The sequence below is a fragment of the Pyrgilauda ruficollis genome, unplaced genomic scaffold (genome assembly GCF_017590135.1).
Source record: "Pyrgilauda ruficollis isolate IOZ18807 unplaced genomic scaffold, ASM1759013v1 scaffold258, whole genome shotgun sequence".
Classification (NCBI taxonomy): Eukaryota; Metazoa; Chordata; class Aves; order Passeriformes; family Passeridae; genus Pyrgilauda; species Pyrgilauda ruficollis.
The window spans coordinates 270885-289695 of NW_024523911.1; the positions used below are offsets into that span (position 1 = coordinate 270885).

The 18811-nt window shown below is 59.4% G+C and overlaps 2 protein-coding genes and 1 pseudogene across 11 annotated transcripts in view; all 3 read right to left on the reverse strand.

Annotated features, from left to right (window-relative positions):
* The window catches only part of ACTG2 (actin gamma 2, smooth muscle), a 7365-nt gene extending 1155 nt beyond the window's left edge, over window positions 1-6210 (reverse strand). Inside the window, exons 1-9 of one of the 2 annotated variants that reach the window (XM_041471173.1) lie at window positions 5635-6210; window positions 4769-5557; window positions 3039-3136; window positions 2146-2315; window positions 1934-2062; window positions 1743-1853; window positions 1121-1205; window positions 882-1043; window positions 405-778 (exon numbers count right to left, since the gene is read on the reverse strand). In XM_041471173.1, coding sequence (XP_041327107.1) covers window positions 405-778; window positions 882-1043; window positions 1121-1205; window positions 1743-1853; window positions 1934-2062; window positions 2146-2271 — 987 coding nt within the window. In that variant the 5' untranslated portion in view covers window positions 2272-2315; window positions 3039-3136; window positions 4769-5557; window positions 5635-6210. Of the gene's footprint in view, window positions 1-404; window positions 779-881; window positions 1044-1120; window positions 1206-1742; window positions 1854-1933; window positions 2063-2145; window positions 2316-3038; window positions 3137-4768 lie in introns of both variants that reach the window. The other variant, XM_041471172.1, reaches the window with a different exon arrangement.
* LOC121355617 lies at window positions 5471-6919 on the reverse strand (annotated as a pseudogene).
* LOC121355601 (STAM binding protein) lies at window positions 6830-18784 on the reverse strand. Of its 9 annotated transcripts, XM_041471169.1 has the most exons (10): window positions 18618-18784; window positions 17104-17329; window positions 13611-13686; window positions 12659-12754; window positions 11731-12058; window positions 11007-11131; window positions 9734-9871; window positions 8135-8247; window positions 7702-7801; window positions 7109-7313 (listed from the first exon to the last, which is right to left on the reverse strand). In XM_041471169.1, exons 2-10 carry the CDS (start codon window positions 17307-17309, stop codon window positions 7257-7259), a joined length of 1239 nt encoding a protein of 412 aa, XP_041327103.1. In that variant the 5' UTR covers window positions 17310-17329; window positions 18618-18784; the 3' UTR covers window positions 7109-7256. The 9 variants fall into 9 exon arrangements, with proteins under 9 accessions (XP_041327099.1, XP_041327101.1, XP_041327100.1 ...); XM_041471165.1 differs by lacking the exon at window positions 7702-7801 and having other exon boundaries at window positions 6830-7313; window positions 18669-18784; XM_041471167.1 differs by lacking the exon at window positions 7702-7801 and having other exon boundaries at window positions 6830-7313; window positions 17113-17329.
* Window positions 18785-18811: the final 27 nt, after the last annotated feature.

Here is an 18811-nt window from a genome sequence, read left to right on the forward strand (position 1 = left end):
GGGGGGTCAGAGCCATTCCAGCCCCCCTGTGCCCACCCTGCCCTCCCCACGGAGCCCTGCCTGTCACTGTGATATTGTCTGAAAAATCCCTTCGCCAGGATTTCTTCTCCTGGGAAGCTGAGAAGCTTCAGCTTCTCCCTGTTTTGCTGCTTTGGAATGCGATTTGGAGATTGTTTACCCAGCGTGTGAATTGTTTGAATTTAATGGCCAATCATGGTCCAGCTGTGTCGAGGCTCTGAAGAGTCACGAGTTTTTATCATTCATTCTAGTTAAGCCTTCTGATGTGTCCTTTCTCTTTAGTCTAGTGTTAGTAGAGCTATAATATGATTAAATAATAAATCAGCCTTCTGAGAACACGGAGTCAGACTCCTCATCTCTTCCCTCGTCCCTCACACCCTGCCCACCTTGATCTTCATGGTGCTGGGCGCCAGCGCCGTGATCTCCTTCTGCATGCGGTCGGCGATGCCCGGGTACATGGTGGTGCCCCCCGACAGCACGGTGTTGGCATACAGGTCCTTCCTGATGTCCACGTCACACTTCATGATGGAGTTGAAGGTGGTCTCGTGGATGCCGCAGGACTCCATGCCCAGGAAGGAGGGCTGGAAGATCGTCTCGGGGCAGCGGAAGCGCTCGTTGCCGATGGTGATGACCTGCCCGTCGGGCAGCTCGTAGCTCTTCTCCAGCGAGGAGGACGAGGCGGCCGTGGCCATCTCGTTCTCGAAGTCCAGCGCCACGTAGCACAGCTTCTCCTTGATGTCGCGCACGATTTCCCGCTCGGCTGCGGGACACGGCGGCGGGGGAGGCTCAGCCCGGCTCAGCCCGGCTCGGCGCGGCGGCACCGCCGCGTCCCCGTCCCCAAGGCCGCCTCCCCGCGCCCGTACCGGTGGTGACGAAGGAGTAGCCCCTCTCGGTGAGGATCTTCATGAGGTAGTCGGTGAGGTCGCGGCCGGCCAGGTCCAGACGCAGGATGGCGTGGGGCAGGGCGTAGCCCTCGTAGATGGGCACGTTGTGGGTGACGCCGTCCCCGGAGTCCAGGACGATGCCTGGGACACGGGAAAGGTGAGGAGGGACGCTCAGGCCGGTCCCGGTCACCCACGGTCACCCACGGTCCCCTGCTCACCGGTGGTGCGGCCGGAGGCGTAGAGGGAGAGCACGGCTTGGATGGCGACGTACATGGCGGGGACGTTGAAGGTTTCAAACATGATCTGGAGGGGAGACGAGAGGGGCAGGGGGGTAGGGGAGGGCACGGGGGTCGCCAGCACGCCCCACCCCACCCCTGTGCCTTCCTGGGGTCAGGGCATGGCGGGGAGGAACACGGGGATGGTTGTGGGGCATGGAGGAACGGGTGGGTGGTGGAGTTGTGGGGCATGGAGGAGGACACGGGAACATGTGGGTCATGGGAAAACGTGGGCCCAGAGGTGGAAACGTGGGGGATGGCAGCGCACAGAGCCACGTGGGGCCGTGCATGGAGCAGGGAGCACGTGGGTCAGGATGGCATGGAAACGTGGGTCACCGCAGTGCACAGAGCCACGTGGGGCTGTGCAGACTGGGGAGCACATGGTGGGGCAAATCCTGCAGGTCCACGCGCTGCCAAGAGACCCCCAGGGCCATCAGGGGGATTCCCACTGGGATCTCTGCCCTTATCCTGCACCCCACAAAACGCCCACATCCCCCCCTTCCCCAGCCCTTCCTGCGGTTTTGGAGGGTCCAGCCCCATCCAGGGGTCATCTCCAGGGCCCTACCTGGGTCATCTTCTCCCGGTTGGCCTTGGGGTTGAGGGGTGCCTCGGTGAGCAGGGTGGGGTGCTCCTCGGGGGCCACACGCAGCTCGTTGTAGAAGGAGTGGTGCCAGATCTGAGGCGGGCAGAGAACCAGGCTGTCACCCCAAACCAAAGGCCGGGCTGACCCCCCTCCCCGCCCCGCCAGGGCCTCACCTTCTCCATGTCATCCCAGTTGGTGATGATGCCGTGCTCGATGGGGTACTTGAGCGTCAGGATGCCCCTCTTGCTCTGCGCCTCGTCGCCCACGTAGCTGTCCTTCTGCCCCATGCCCACCATGACACCCTAACGCGGGGGGAGAGGCTTCGTTAGCCGCGCTCCGCGACCAGCTGGGGCTGGGGGCTGCCCAGGCCCCCCCGGGTACCCACCTGGTGCCGGGGCCGCCCCACGATGGAGGGGAAGACGGCGCGGGGGGCATCGTCGCCGGCGAAGCCGGCCTTGCAGAGGCCGGAGCCGTTGTCGCACACCAGGGCCGTGGTTTCCTCGTCGCACATGGCGGGGTGGCAGCGCTCGGTGCTGGGGGGACCTGGGGGAAAAGCTGCCCGGGGGGGAGAGGGGTGTTACAGAGAGGCCGGCACCGGGCTCGTCCCGCGCCAGCGCCGCCGGGTTTGGGCTCGGAGGTGTCGGAGTCCTCGGGGATGGGCAGCCCTGTAAAATCCTCCGTGGGCCGACCCCAGAGTGGTGATGCTCGCTCCCCGTGGGTGCTGCTCCACGCTGGTGCTGCTGCTCCATCCTCCTGCAGCCTCTTCTTGGCCAAAATCGGTGGCGAAGCCTCCCCCGGGAGCTCCGGTGCTGCCGTGCCCCCCGAAAGCGGGCAGGGGGTGCCAGGTGATGCCCTCTCATCTTCTGTCTCAGCAGCCTTTTGCTGCTCTGACCTCGCATCCGCTCCCAAAAACGGGGGGAAAAAATATTGCCCTTCCCAGGGGGTGCCCCCTGTGCCAGAGGATGAGCTCCCTGATCCAGAGGGAAACAGGCAAAACCTTGCAGGAGGCCAAAAAGCCAAAAAAAAAAACCCCAAATCACGGAGATTTCTGCGAGAGCACAACCTGTTTTGGCCTCAGCCCAGCTCTGGCCACCTCCAGCGAGGCTCCCGGCTGTGGGGTCGTGCCGAGGGTGGCACCCCCTCCGTGCCACGCAAACCCAGCTGGGGGCACGCCGTAAAAGCTGAGGCACCCCAAATAAAAACCCCCCCCGGGGTGTTTTTCCTGCTCGCTGCCCTCCGAGGAAGAAGGGAAGCAGGGCTGGGCAGGGCAGTACTCACCACGGAGGCGAGAGAGCTCCTTTCCTCTGGGACCGAGCCCCGATGAGCCGTGGGTATAAATACCAGCGAGCCCCAGGAACCTCAGAGGCGGATCCGCTCTAAACAAAGACCCTAAATAGGCTCAGTGATGGTGTGTTGGCCATATGGCCATATAAGGTGTTTTATTTCATTAAATTGACCTTGGGCCGGTGGTAGGACCCAGCACGGTTAATTATTGTAGGAAAATGTATGGTAGGGATGCTTGGGAGGCAGCGGCCCCGTCGGGAGTCCGTTCCTTTTATGCTGCGCTCCGATAAACAAGTGAGACACAAGTCCTTATAAGCGACGGGCTGGGAAAAAGGAGCTGGAAGCAGGTCCTGGGGAGCTCTGCGGGGTGGAGGTGGCTCTGGGGACACCCCCGAGCCGGGGCTGAGCTGCCCCGGCTCCTCCCGGCCTCGCTGCCCCCCCGGCGCTCCTGGGATGCCTCTCCCCGTGGTTTTCTCTCTCTCCGCCCCCATTTTTGGGCTTTTGCTGTCCCAAAGCCTCAAATCCTCGGCCCGAGCCAGGCCAGGGGTTGTGGATCCAAATCCTGATCGCTCACTGAGGGGGAGCCGGGTTCTGATCCCTCCCCGGGGGATTTTGGGGGGAGCAGCTCAGACCCCCCCAGGGGACACGGTGGGAGCTGTCCCCGAGCCCGGACACAGCCCGGGGGGGCTGCGGCCACCCCCAGCCCTGGCCCCCGGCCCTGGCAGAGGCCAACCAGAGGCTCCCGAACTCCCGGCTGCCTTTTTAAGGACAACGGGCCCTCACCAGGAGCCTCCCGGAGCACCGGGGGAGGCGGCAGAGATGGCCCGGAGTCACCCCCCGGAGCCAGGGAGGGCTCCAGGGAAACTGAGGCACGGCGGGCCCCGGCTGATCCCCAGCTGTGCCCGGGGCAGGGACACCCCAGGAGCTGTGGGTGTCACCACAGGCAAGGGACACAAAGGTCCTGGTGTCCCCCATGGTTCCAGAGGGAGGGAATGGGCCCTGGGCTGTCACCCCATGGGACAGGACAGGGACACGGTGTGTCCCCAGCACTGCCAGTCCACTCACAGTCCAATGTCCCCCAGGGATGGCTCTGTCCCCTCTGGGCTGTCACCCTTCAGAGCAGGACAGTGTCCCCAGCACTGCCAGTTCATTCACAGCCCCGTGTCCCCAGGGATGGCTCTGTCCCACCTGGACAGGACAGGGACAATGTGTCCCCAGCACTGCCAGTCTGTTCACAGCCCCAGCTCCCCCAGGGATGGCTCTGTCCCCTCTGGGCTGTCACCCCATGGGGTAGGACAGTGTCCCCAGCACTGCCAGTCCATTCACAGCCCCGTGTCCCCAGGGATGGCTCTGTCCCACCTGGACAGGACAGGGACACGGTGTGTCCCCAGCACTGCCAGACTGTTCACAGCCCCAGCTCCCCCAGGGATGGCTCTGTCCCCTCTGGGCTGTCACCCCATGGGGTAGGACAGTGTCCCCAGCACTGCCAGTCCATTCATAGCCCCAGCTCCCCCAGGGATGGCTCTGTCCCACCTGTCACCCCCAGAGCAGGACAGGGACACGGTGTCCCCAGCACTGCCAGTCCATTCACAGCCCCGTGTCCCCAGGGCTGGCTCTGCCAGGTCCCTGTCCCTGTGAAGCAGCTCACAGGGCTGGCTGTGTCCCCCGCCCTGCCCCTGGTGTCCCCCCACGCCCCCAGCCCCGGGGTCCTGCTGCCACCTCACCTCCAGCCCGGCTGGGTCCCCGCCAAACACGAGGTCACCAAGGCGAGAGGCTGCCATAGATGACACGCAAAAAAAAAACCCTTTAAAATGAATTACAAATTAAAATGAATTACATATTAAAATGAATCACACCCCAAAGCCACAGAGTGGGGAGGGCAGAGGGGGCGATGGAGGCAGCAGCTGGAGAGCCCCGTGTGCAGGCAGGATCCCCCCTCCCCGGCCATTCCCAAAGCCCGAGACCCCCGAGCAGCCCCAGCACTCATCCCCGGGGCTGGGGCTGCCCCACGGCCGGGGCATCCCCGAGCTCAGCCCCGAGCCGGAGCCAGGCGCAGCCTAAAAAGGCAAGGTTTGGCCCCCGCAGCCAATCCAGCGGGCCCGGGATGCTCGCAGGAACGCCAGGCATCCCCCGGCACCGGCGGGGGACGAGCCCGGCCCGGCCGCTGCCTTTCCCAAATCCCGGTGCCGGCACCGCCCTCGGGGGGAATGTTCACCCTGGGAGCTCCGGGGATGCTGCTGAGGACGGGAAAGGCGTGAAAAAAAAGAGATCTGGATGAGTTCCCTCTGCTCAGGGGGAGATAAGCATCGCTCGTCGCTCCCTGCCGCCGGGATCCCCCCGAACACAGCCAATAAATCACTGCTGAGCCTGGTTTATCTTCTCAGCTCCTCCCAAATCCAGGTTTGGGTGGTTTTAAGGTGTGACAGTCACAGCTGGCACAGCTGGAGAGCCAGGCTGGGCAGCAGGGCCTGGATATCGACATTCAGTGAGACACAAAGTGAGGATTCAGGGACCTGGGGGGAAAAAATGGGATGAAAGAGGCGGGAGCTCAGGGAGCAGGGCTGGGAGCGAGGCGGCAGCAGACCCTGACCTGAGCAATTCCCTGCTCCTGGAAAATTCCCTGGGAAGGTTTACCAGCCACTGGGACAGCACAAAAGTGGTGGCCAGCTGACACCTGAGAGCTGCAGGGATGAGGAGCTGGGATGAATCCCCACGGATGTGAAGGAGTTGCTGCTTTGCAGGATGTGATTTTCCACTCGGTGTCCCCACGCTGCCCCGGGGCGAGGAGCTGCGGGATGAACACCACGGCAACTGCACCCCCTCCCGAGCACGGCTAATTAATTAGGGCTGCAAACGAGTTCCCCGAGATGCCCTAAAGGCCCCCCTTATCCCTCCCGGCCCGGGGCCAGCCTGTTCCCAAAAGCGACTGGGGAAAAGCTGGAGCAGCGCTCGTCACGCAAACGCGGCAGCCCCAAAGGAGCGGATCCCCCCGAGGCGACCCCGCCCCACCGAGAGCTCCGGGAAAAGGAGGGGCACGGGAGGAGAAAACGCAGCTGGATAATCCCGTCCATGTGTGCCAGACACAGAGCCGCGGCGATGTTTGCACGCCGGGTGGGAGGGCAGCTCCAGCCCCTTCCCCTCCCCTTCCCCATGTGCCGACCATCCCATCCCATCCCATCCCATCCCATCCCATCCCATCCCATCCCATCCCATCCCATCCCATCCCATCCCACCCCACCCTGCCGGGGACGTGCAGCACGCCTGGCACCGCTGGCACAGCTGGCTGCCACCTTGGAATGCTGCTGCTTCCCCCCCACCCCGACTAAAGCACCTCCGGGAGGGTCCTGCACAAGGGCTGAGCTCGGCTTTGGCAAGGCCAGGCTTCCTGAGCCAGGCTTGCTGCTGCTCTGGGTGTGCACAGGCCACCAGGCACGGGGAGCTGGGAGCAGGGAAGTGGCCAAAGCTGCTGGAATCTCATCCTGGAGTGGGATTGGGGTGGTCAGAGCTGCTGGAATTCCATCTTGGAGTGGGGTTGGGGTGGTCAGAGCTGCTGGAATCCCATCCTGGAGTGGTGGTGGCAGCCAGACCGAGCTCCTCCATGGTAACACCAGGCCGGGAAAAGGGATGAGTGCCCAGACATCCTAAACACTGCTGGGGTGGATTTCCAGCCCTGAAATGCTGGCAGAGGGATCCCAAAGGAGCTCGGGCCCTCCTCCCTCCCCAGGCAGACACACAAGTACCAACAAGCAGCACTGAGCTGGTGTGGGGCTCAGAAGGGTCAGCAAGGTTTGGGTTTAAACCACAGGAAAGGTTTATCTGCTCCTGGAAGCTGTGCTGAGACCGAGCAGCCCGGAATGAGGGACAGAACAGGGCATGGGTTAAAGTGGGCAAGTCCCAAAAGCACTTGAAGAGGTTCCCACACCTCAGGGTTGCAGCAAGTCACAAAGAACCTCCCCAGGAGGCCGTGGGTTAGAGTTAAACAACTGCTTTAGTGTTGGCTTCTGTCTCTGAGCTCCCAGCTGGCTTCTCCCCACACCTGGAGCCAGGCACTGAGGTTCCAGGGCTCCCACTGAGGGCAGGGATCTGACTGCACCGTGGGGGAGGAAGGGAGGATCACTACGTGGTAGAAATCGTCTGCTACAGGAGGGGAAAACAGATTCCCTAGGCCTAGAGGAAGGTGGGGGGCTCCTGAGAGGGGACAAGGCAAGAGGCTTATCGCAGATCCAGCAGCACCACGTCTCTCTCCACCACTGACACGTGGTTGCAGGTCTGGAAGAGAGGACAAGAGGGGACAGGGGTTACTCAGATGTTCCCAGAGCTCAGCTGATTTTCCTCCACCCCCTGACACAACCTGTGCTTTCCCAGAACAGCCCCTGGATCCAGTTCTTGCATCACCCCAACTGCTGGCCCTGCCTGGTGCCACACAGGGATCATGGCAGGCCCCACACAAATCCCCCCACCCCAAACAGCCCTGGGCTGCTGCCTCGCCCTGCTCCTGCAGCCAGCAGCTCTGCAGCACACTTGCAGCACCTGCAGGATCTCAGGAAGCTCCTGCACCTCCTGCCAGGCTGAGCCTCCCATCCCAGCCCAGCCCAGCCCCTCAGGGTGGATTTAACCCCAGCCCAGGCACCCTCCCCAGAGCCCCCAGGGAACTCACTGTGAACAGAGGGGGGTCTTTGGGGTGGGGGTGGAACCCCTTCTGCCTGCAGGATGAGATCTCCTCCAGGCCATGCTCCGTCAGCCTGAAGAACCCTGTCCTGGAGCAGGAACAGCAGCTCTGTAGCTGCAGCCTCTGCAGCCCATCCCATCCCATCCCATCCCATCCCATCCCATCCCATCCCATCCCATCCCATCCCATCCCGTGGATCCCATCCCATCCCATCCCATCCCATGGATCCCATCCCATCCCATGGATCCCATCCCATCCCATGGATCCCATCCCAGCAAGGATCTGAGGGAGGAAGGCTGTGCCTGACAGCCCAGGCAGAGGAACAACCTCCCCAGCCCACACTCCTGGGATCCAGAGTCACTCCTGGAGCCCCTCACTCCCTCCTGGAGCCCCTCACTCCCTCCTGGAGCCCCTCACTCACTCCTGGTACTTGGGGGAGCACACGATGGCGATGGACTCTGGCAGCATCATCTGGTAGGAGCAGTGGGTGTGCAGGTCCACGCTGGACAGGAAGGCTGTCTGGGTGGGGTGGGTCTGCAACAGGGACAGGGACAGCACTCAGAGCTGGGAAACCCTGCCAGGGGATCCTGTCTGCCAAGGGAGCCTTGTGGCAGAGCAGGCACAGCTCCCTGCTGGGGTGTAATTCATGGAATTGTGGAATGCTTTGGGTTGGGAGGGACTTAAAGCCCATCCAGTGCCACCCCTGCCATGGCAGAGACATCTTTCACTGCCTCCCATGTAACCCTGCCTCTGGCACTGGCAAGTCATTCCCCCTTGTTCTATCACACTCCCTGCTCTTGTCCTAAGTCCCTTCCAGCTCTCTTGGTTTTTATTCTTTTTTTTTTTTTTTTTTTGGATTGTCCTAAAATGTGTGTTCCTCTTTTCCATGGGGAGTTACCTACAAAAGGAGCTCCACATTCCTGCCACATCCTATGGAAAAAAATCACACCTTGAAGCCACAACGACGTCCTTGCAGGCCACTTCACACCTTCCTCAAGGGCAGGAGCGCAGCTCCCGGGGCTCAGCACAGCCCATGGTGCCACAGCACTGCAGGACACCACGTTCCACGGGGATATCACCTTCCGTGGGGGACACCACACTCCCTGGAGGGCTGCACAGCCCCTGACAGCTCCCCCAGCCCCTGCTGACAGCCACGTCTCACACCTCAGCTCCTGCTGACTGCCCTCGCTGGGGTTTTGCTGCCAGGACCAGCAGGAGGGAGCCTCTGCAGGGCTGTCAGTGCAGAGGTGGCCCTGGAGCAGCCACCCTGCGTGGAGCAGGCTCTCTGGAGCAGCAGCAATCCCTTGCCCAAGCCCTCAGGCAGCTGCTGCTTTCGAGAGATTACTCAGCTTTGCTTGGCAGGGATCCCACTGCCAAAGGCTCCCCGGGGACAGCGGGCAGCCAGGGAGGAGCCTGCAGCTGGCACAGCTCACAGGGCTGCTCAGGGACACAGCCTGGGACAAGTGTCCCTCTAGGAGAGCAGCTTGGGGTGTCCCCACAGAGCCACCAGAGCTGGCTTTTAGCCGGAGGAAACGTGAGCTTCATGTCTGAGATGCCACTTCCAGAGAATCCCTGAATGGTTGGGTTGGGAGGGACCTTAAAGCCCATCCAGTGCCACCCCTGTCGTGGGGTGACACCTTCCACTGTCCCAGGGGGCTCCAGCCTGGCCTTGGGCACTGCCAGGGATCCAGGGGCAGTCACAGTTGCTCTGGGAACCTGTGTCAGGGCTCCCCACTCTCCCAGGGAAGAGTTTCTTCCCAGGATCTCATCTAAACCTTTCCTCCTTCCTCCCAGAGAAGAGTTTCTTCCTGGTATCTCATCTAAACCTTTCCTCTTTCCTTCTCAAAGGGCTTGATGCTTTAGAAAGGAACCCAAACATTACCCAGGCCTGGATTTCCCCACCAGCCTAGTGAACGAGGCTGTACCAGAGAGAGAACCAGAGGCTGCTGCCCCTTCCCTGCTCCAGCAGCCCTTCCCCTCGGGGCTGGAGGCCAGGGAGTGCCAGGGCAAGGAGACTCACGTGGATCCAGCCCAGGGTGACGAGGCCATGCTGGTCCTGGATGACAAAGAGCTCCTCCTCGCTCTCCGTGGTGCAGGAGTCGGGGCCCCCCAGCTGCTTGGGGACGATGACGTGGCTGATGGTGAACTCGTTCCTCATCTGCAAGGCAGGGCCACCACGGGGAGCTGTGAGCCCCAGGCCAGGGACCTTCCTGAGCCTTGGGACAAGCCCGTGGATGATGGTTTTCTCTTTGAGTTAGGTCTTATGAGCTCTGAGAGAATTTATTACACCTGAGATAGCTCAGCCACTTGGAATGGCGTAAAATGAGCAGGATGGGTTCTGAGGTGGTGTTGGAAACAGAAAAATGTTATTTTGCCTTTATTAAACCAAGTTCTCACAGAGAAAAGCTGAGCTAAGGGCAAGAGGTTCTTGTTCCTGCTAAAACACCCCACAAAAGGGATTATTTCCTTTGTTCTCTTCCTTTTCTAGTGAATTACCTAGGCCAGACGTCTTGGCCTCTTGGGCAGCCCCAAATTTAAAGTGAAGTCTCAAAGGTTTTTTTATGAGGTGTCTTTTTACCAAATTGAGGAGAAAAACTTCTGGGCTTTTTGCCTTTTTAAGGAGACAAAGGATAATTTGGTTGCTCCATCAACAAAGGGCACATTCCTACACATGGATGCATCCACCACCCATCTGCAGGTGCAGCTCCAAGGAGTTCCAGGATTTTTTCCAAAGGAGTTGCAGGATTTTTTTCCTGTTTCATTCTCCCTGCTGTGCAGAGCACCTCCAGGAGCTCAGAGAAGCCCTGGACACCCCCAGATCCAGCTCTCCACTCCAAAGGGAAGGATGCCTCATCCCTAAAGCATCCCCAGAGTCTGGAAGCAGCTGGACTGCAGGAAGCTGCTACATCAAACAAACTTCATTTCAAAGCAAACTTCTGGGAGTGGCTCCGGGCAGATGGGCTGGAGCTGCCAACAAAACCTGGGCACGCAAAGTCTGGGGGGGAACAGAGTCCTGTCAGCCTGAGGCCACCAGCTGGGACACCCAAAGGACAAGGAATGCCAGCAGGAATGCCACCAGTGGGAGAGAAGAAGCTGAGTGGGGATCATGGTGGGGAAACCCTAACCCAAAAACGAGGAAAGGGAGAGAGGCACATCATCCCTAACACTCACACGGAAGCCTGACACCGCACTGAAGAACCCAGGACAAAAACCAAACTCCTTGAGAGCCACTTCCAAGGGCCAAGCAGCCCCTGTGCCACTTTTGGGGTCCCCAGGGGGGGCTGTTTCCTTACCAGCTTCCCGCAGAGGATCCCGCAGGTCTCCACGCCCCGCACCGTGTTGGCATCAGCCAGCTGCAGGAACTTGTGGCACAGCTCCCTGGGGACAATGACCTGCCGCAGGACATCCACGCCTGCACCTGTGGGGAGTGGGGAGCACAGTGAGCAGAGGCAGGGCTGCTGCAGGAAAGGTCCCTCAGGGATGACACGGAGAAAATCCAGCTGGGAGGATAAAGTCACCTTGCAGTGGTGGGCTCAGGGAATTGTGTCACTGTGACACTCGCGGCACCTCTCTCAGAAGAGGGAAAGGGAGATGGAGAGGGGAAGGATCCTCTGGCAAGGGGTCAAAAGGAGTGTTTTGTTACTAAAAATGAAACCACACACCCTCAGGAAATGTTATTTAAAGCAGGACGTGTCACTGGGCAAGCCTCAGCCACTGGATGAGTCTGAATCAGTATTTTGGAACCACATTTAGTGGGATTTGGTCAGGAGGAGGATTCAGTCAGCCCAGCCAGGAGCTAAACCCCAATCTCCAGCAAGTATTTGGAACAAGGAAAAGCAAACAGGCTGCAGACCCTGGAAGAGCAGAGAGGCTGGGCTGGAAGAGCAGGGAGGACAACACCCAGTGACCCAGGAGAGCAAACCCCCACGATCAGGAAATTCCAAGAGCTTCCCAGAGAAGCTGGCTGTGTTTGGCTCAGCCCCAGCAGGGAGAAGAGCTGCTCCAAGAGGTACTAACTGTTCTCTGTGCTCCCCAAAGCACTGGGCTTCAAAGATCTGTCCACAACAGGAGGTTTGGAGGGCACAGTCCCCGCTGATGGGCTTGCTGGGTGAACTGGAGAGACTGGAACCTTTGGGGTTAAATCTGTTGGGGGCTTTTCCACGCCAGGGATGAGGGGTCCATCCATAGACTCTGGCTCTGGCTTCCCAAACTCCTGCACTATCCTGAGGCGCTCCTTCTCCAGCTCCTGCTGCCGGATCATCTCCTCGAAGGCGTGGAACTGCTCCTGCTCTGCCTGCTGCTGCTTCATCAGGGCCACCCGAGTCTTCTCCTCCTCCAGCTGCTGCTGCAAAGCCAGAGGATGCACAAATTACTCTTCTTCCTCCTCCTGCTGCAGGGAGGAGCACGCCCAGGGACAGCAGCAGAGAGGGGGACACCAGCCCAAGGCAGACCCCCAGCCATTCCCAGGTTATTCCTAAAGGTCACCAGCAAACAGCACTTTCAGCTTGCAGGGCACAGATCCAGAGCCAGCTGCACCAAGGGCAGGAAAAGCACAGCTTTACCCTCCCTCTTCCATGGAATTACAATCCCACGTTGATTTCCCTCTGTCCTCTGAAGTCCAGAGCCAAACTGACTGCAGAGGTGACTGCTTTGCCCACAGATCCTGGGCTTGTGGTGGAATTCCAACCCCTACACCCTTCCCCTTTTTAAATTTAATTTCTGCTTCTAATTTTCCATCGTGTGGTGCTTTCCTTTCGTGGGGCAGAGAGAAGAAACCAAGCACACAGCCCCAGCTCAGGCTGGCTGGGGATGCAGGGGGAGCAGAGCCAGGGCCACCTGCAGTGACATTGGGGCCACCCAGACTGGACATTCCCCAGCACCCAGGGAGCCCCTGTGAGGCTGAGGGGCTCCAGGGGAGCACAGCCTGCAGTCTGCTGTCACTCACCTCCTGCTCCTTGTACTTAGCATAGTCCTGGGCGTACCTCTTTAGCAGCTCCTCCTTGAGCTCTTCGGCTCGGGGAAAGGCTACCTCCTTCAGTTTCTGGGGGAGGAAACTCAGCATCAGCCTGAGGCAGCCCCAAGGCAAGGAAAACAAAACCTGAGCAGCTGAAGAGTCCAAAAACCACCACCAGAATCACTGAGCAAGAGCTGGGGCAGTGCTGTCCTCTCCTCTTCTGGTCAGCGCTGAGCAGAGGAGCTGCAGCTTCTGGGGCTGGGAGGAATCTCCAAGGATTCCCTTGGAGAAAAGAAAGCCACCAGCCACCACTCATGGTCTTTGAAAAGCAGGAGTTGAACAGGGAAGAAAGGACACCCCAGGAGGTGAACTGGACACCACAGCCAGTCCAGTGCAAGTGCAATGGGGTGAGAACTCCCCAAGTGTAATCCAGAGAATCCTGGAGCTGTTTAGGTTGGAAAACACCACCAAGATCATTGAGTTCAACCACTGCCCCAGCTGTCCACCACTAATGTGTGTCCCCAGGTATTTTGGAACACTTCCAGGGATGGTGGAAGCCAGTGCCACGACTGGACAATGCTTTTGGGGAAGACATTTTCCCAATATCCAACTTAAGCCTCCCCTGGTGTGAGGTGAGGCCGTTTCCCCTTATCCTGTCCCTGTTCCCTGGGAGCAGAGCCTGATCCCCTCTCCTGTCAGGGAGTTGTGCAGAGCCAGAAGGGCCCCCCTGATCCCCCTTTTCTCCCTCTGAGCCCTTTCCCAGCTCCATTCCCATCTCTGGCTCCAGCCCCTCCATGGATTTCCTGGAGTGAGGGGCCCAGAACTGAACTCCTGAGGGCTCAGCACTGCCTGGCCAAGCCAAGGTTCTCAGCATTTGTGTGGATCACTCATCCCAGAGGCAGGGAAGCCCCAGGCTGATGACCCTGACCACGTCCCCACTTACTTTGACCGTCTCCCTCTTCTCAGGGATGACGGCGCTCTTGTAATCGCGGTGCTGCGGCAGCTTCTCGATGAAGAGCCTGCAAAAAGGGACACAAGCTGCACTTCAGGACACTCCCTGCTGCTCTGGGGGACCCCTGTGCTCCCTCTGTCTGGCTGCAGGAAGGCTCCATGCCACAGCAGCCCCTGGAGCCCTGCATGGCACTCAGGAGATCTCAGTCCCAAGGGAGAGCACCTCTCAGGCTCTCCCTGCACCTGGCCTCTGGAGGTGACCCTCAGGGACAAACACATTGGCTTGGAAGGGAACCATGAATAACCTGCTCTGGAGCACCAAGGGCAGGGTGGGGACTCAGGGAGGTGCTCAGGCAGCTGCCCACACCTGGGAGCATCCCAGGATTCCAGCCCAGCTGACTCAGAGCTCCCTTCTGCACCGAGTGTGTGCAGGAGGGGAAATCAGCTCAGACCTCAGCCAAGGAGAACCTGCAGGTGAGCAAAAAAGCTCAAAGCAAAAAAAGCAAAGCAAGTCTGAAAAAAGCAAGTTCCCAACAGCCCCAGCTGCTGCTGCAGGAGCCTCTGGGCTGTGCAGCCTGAGCTCCCCAGGTAGTCCAGGCAGGAGGGAGAATACTGGGCTGGATCTGGGGAGGGAGATCAAGATGAGCTCAGCATCCTCCCACTCAGCTTCCCCTGTCCCAGGGAATAATAAAAGGGATAAAAAATGGAAAAAGGGGGAAAAAAAAGGGGAAAAAGGGAAAAAAGGGAATAGACAGTACCACAGAGAGCAGAACAAACCAAGCAAAGCCAAGCAGGAAAAACTCAGGGGTCACAGAAACTCTGCCAACACTGTGTGTGCAGCAAACAAACCCAGCTGCTCCAAGCCCTCAAGCACTTTGTGCCCCCCTGGATGCTCCAGGTGAGGATGCAGGATCAGCAGAGCCAGGGCACAGCTGGAGCCCTGCAGAGGCTGTGGCTGCCCCCCAAAAGCCCAGCCCCAGCCAGGTCCCACTCCCAGCTGGGGGTGTGAAGTAGGTCACGGAGCTGAGGAGACACAACAAGGCCCCGAGCCCTGCCAGCAGCTCAGGATCCAAATGGAAGGGATTAATTAGGCAGGATTAAGAGCAGATGCTGGCCTGGGCTGGATGGAAAAACCAGCAGAGACAGCTGGGTTTCCACAAGTCAGGAATCAGGGAAAGACGTGGGCAGGAGGAGGAGAGGAGGGCTCAGGCAGGCAGAGGAAAACCCCGGGGCAGAGGAAGGGCTGGAACAGCTCCTGGCTCCTGTGACAGCCCTGCTGGGGCCTGGCAACACCAAAACCTCCCACAGCCAGCAGCTCCGGGCTGCTGCAAACCCCTCGAGCCCAGCAGAGCAGCAGCTGTGCAGCAGCCAGAGCCAGGACTATTTTTAAGCCCAGCTCTGGTGCCCAGGCCAAGCCGGTGGCTCTCGAGGCCCCTGTGACACCCCCACGAGTCCCTGGAGCTGATCCAAGCAAACTGAGGAGCATTACAGAAAAGTTGTGTCTTGTTCCTTTTGTCCTTCTTATTTGGCTCAAAGTTGTGCCTTATTCCTTTTTTTCTTTCTTATTTGGCTCAAAGTTGTGCCTTATTCCTTTTTTTTCTTTCTTATTTGGCTCAAAGTTGTGCCTTATTCCTTTTTTCCTTCTCATTGGGTTTTACCAAACTAGCCCAGTGCTCCTGCTGGTGATTCAAACACCCTTCTGGGTCAAGGCAGGAGAAGCTGCTCAGGACCACAGGCAAGGAAGGACTTGCAAGGTGACAAGACACAGGTTAAAAATCCTGGAGATAGTTCCAGAATCCTGGAATGGCTGGGATGGGATGGGAAGGGACCTCAAAGCCCATCCACACTGTCCCAGGGTGGTCCAAGCTGACCTTGGGCACTGCCAGGGATCCAGGGGCAGCCCCAGCTGCTCTGGGAATTCCCTCCCACCCTCACAGGGAGGAATTCCTTCCCAAAATCCCATCCATCCCTGCCCTCTGTTGGTTTAAAACCATCCCCCCTTGGCCTGACACTCCCTGCCTCTGTAAAAACCTCTCTCCTTCCTTTTCAGAACCCTCTCTGGGCAGCAGAAGGGACCCCCAGGTCTCCCCAGAGCCTTTTCTTCCCCAGGCTGAACACCCCCAGCTCCCCCCTTCCCAGGAAAAGGACAGCACTGCAGAAATCCCAGGTTTTCCCTGGTGGAAATGATTTCCCTGGTGGAAAAGGTTTCCAGGCAGGCTGGAAATGCCAGCAGAATCATTTGAAAGCAGCTGGGGACACAAGCCAGCACCTCTGGCTGCTGCAATGACCCAAGCACCAGCTCATTTGTTTAGTTAAAACGTTTCTCCTCCAGCCCCAGCTGCGAGAGGGGCCTGGAACTCTTCCCAAAGCTTTGTTGGGAACCTTTCCCAAAGGTTTTACACTCCCCAGCAGCCTCCTGGCCTCGCCACCATGCCCATAAAAGCTCAGGAAGGGCGAGGCAGGGAGCAAAGCTAATCAGAGAAAAATGTGTTGGGTGTGAGGGGCAGCAGCCCTGCACAGGGGGGCAGGCAGGGAAAATGCCCACGGAGATGCCAAGGCTGTCTGGGGAGAGCGGGCACAGCACAGACCCACAGGGGCACTGAGCAAGGCAGGAGGGGCAGACTGAGGGGAAAACCTACAGGAACAGGACACTGCCCCACTGGGATCAGAGATTTTATCCTTTTCAACCCCCACAGCTCTGTTTGAGGGGGCACGGAGTTCCTCCACAGCAGGGAGTTCTCCTTTGGGACCAGGGACCATTTGAGGATTTATTTCCTTTACAACTTTTAATTTTATTTATTTTTACACCTCAGCAGCAGAGCACCCCAAACCCCTCAGGGCAGAGCACCCCAAACCTTTCAGCAGCAGAGCACCCCAAAGCCCTGAGGAGCAGCAGAGCACCCCAAACCCCTCAGGGCAGAGCACCCCAAACCTTTCAGCAGCAGAGCACCCCAAAGCCCTGAGGAGCAGCAGAGCACCCCAAAGCCCTCAGGGAGCAGATCCCTGGCCTGAACCCAGACCTGTGGGGCTCTCCCCCTCCCCAAACCCCTCAAACCCGTGCCCAGCCTGCCCTGGCAGTGTCCCTTACGTGATGTACTTGTGGTAGAGGATGAAGGCGTGCTCCAGGTTGTCCTCCTGGCACCCCAAACCCATACTCTGCACCCCCTGTCTGCCCTCCTTACGTGATGTACTTGTGATAGAGGATGAAGGCGCGCTCCAGGTTGCCCTCCTGGCACCCCAAACCCCTCAGGGAGCAGAGCACCCCAAACCCCTGAGCAGCAGATCCCTGGCCTGAACCCAGACCTGTGGAGCTCTCCCACCTCCCCATGCCCTCGCAGCCACCCCAAACCCGTGCCCAGCACCCCCTGGGAGTGTCCCTTACGTGATGTACTTGTGGTAGAGGATGAAGGCGTGCTCCAGGTTGCCCTCCTGGCACCCCAAACCCCCCAAACCCATACCCTGCACCCCCTGGCAGTGTCCCTTACGTGATGTACTTGTGGTAGAGGATGAAGGCGTGCTCCAGGTTGCCCTCCTGGCAGTAGACCGTGGCCATGCGCAGCATCTCGACGCCCGAGCGGAAGTAGCGGCGCGGGGGCACGTCCTCGCTGACCTGCACGCTGCTGCCCGCCCGGATCAGCCGCCGCACGCGCTCCTCGGGGGCCAGGCTGGCGCTGCCCGCCGCCCCGGGCATGGCACCGGGACAGGGCCGCGCTGCGGAGAGAGCGGAGTGAGAAGGGAGGGAACTGGGGATGGGGAAACGGGGAGTCGGGGAAATGGGGGAATCTGGAATCAGGGAAATCAGGGAATCACAGAGACCCAGGGATAACAGATCAGGGGATATCAGAGATCAGGGGATATCAGAGATCAGGGAATCACAGAGGTCAGGGAATCACAGAGGTCAGGGAATCACAGAGGTCAGGGAATCACAGAGATCAGGGGATAACAGATCAGGGAATCACAGAGATCATGGAAATCAGGGAATCACAGAGGTCAGGGGATAACAGATCAGGGGATATCAGAGATCAGGGAATAACAGAAATGAGAGAATCACAGAGATCAGGGAATCACAGAGATCAGGGGATAACAGATCAGGGAATCACAGAGATCAGGGAATCACAGAGATCAGGGAACCACGGAAATGAGGGAATCATGAATAACAGAAATCAGAGAATCACGAAATGAGGGAATCACAGAAATGAGGGAATCAGGGAATCACAGGAATCACTGGATCACAGAAATAAATCAGGCAACCAGGGAGTCAGGGAACTGGGGGAATCATGGATCACAGAAATCACTGAAATGCAGAAGTCAGGGAACTGGGGAAATCAGGGAATCTGGGAATCATGAATCATAAATATCAGGGAATCAGGGAAACCACTGAAACACAGAAATCACTGAATGTGGGAATCAGGGAGCTGGGGAATCACAGAATCACTGGATCACAGAAAACACTGAATTTGGGAATCAGGGAAATCACTGGATCACGGAACGGCGGAAATCAGGGAATGACAGACATCAGGGAATCATGGAATTAGGGAATCACAGGGCTCCAGGATCCTCCCCTCCCAACGGGGCAAAGGGAGCCCCAAACCGGCCCCTGCCCCGAGCGGAAACACCCCCAGCCCTGCGCAGATCCCCTTCCGATCAGACATGGCGCTTACCAATTAATTTACGCTACAAATTAATTTAGGATTCAGGACAGGAACTTAAAACGAAGGCCCCCACAGCCAGCGCCCCCCCGGAATGGGATCCTGCTTCCTACAGTGAATATCCCACGGCCGGAACACTCCGGGCGGTGCCCCCCGTTCAAGGGGGGAAGATTCCAGACCCCGCTGCCCGCGCCGCCATAGCGGACCCCCCAACCGGAGCGCTCCTGCCGCGGACTCTCGGGGCAGCTCGGGACGCCCCAGCACCGCAGCCCTGGCGCCTCAAGCCGCCCCCGGTGCTCAGAGGGATCCCCCATCCCGCAGGGCCCTCCCCAGCCCGGCCCGGCCCTGACCTGGCGCGGGCCGCCGCCGTTTCCCCTCAGCACTTCCGGGTTCTTCCCCACCTGCCGCGGCCTCGCTCTCGGCAGCCAATCAGAAGCCGCCTCAACATCCGGGTATGTAGCACGCATCCCTGACTTCCGCCCGGTTGCGAAGCGGCTTCCGCTCCCTTAGCGGACGTGGTGACGTCATAGCGGTGCGTCTTAAA

Bases quoted from the DNA above. Each gene is read 5' to 3' on its own strand.
- LOC121355601 (XM_041471165.1), bottom strand. From the start codon at position 17,309: ATGCCCGGGGCGGCGGGCAGCGCCAGCCTGGCCCCCGAGGAGCGCGTG. The intron at 11,132-11,730 runs GTTAGTACCTCT...CACTCCCCACAG, and splicing joins TTTGGGGAGCACAGAGAACA to GTGCAGGCGTGGATGTCCTG. The intron at 8,248-9,733 runs GTGAGTCTCCTT...TCCCTGTTGCAG, and splicing joins TCACCCTGGGCTGGATCCAC to ACCCACCCCACCCAGACAGC.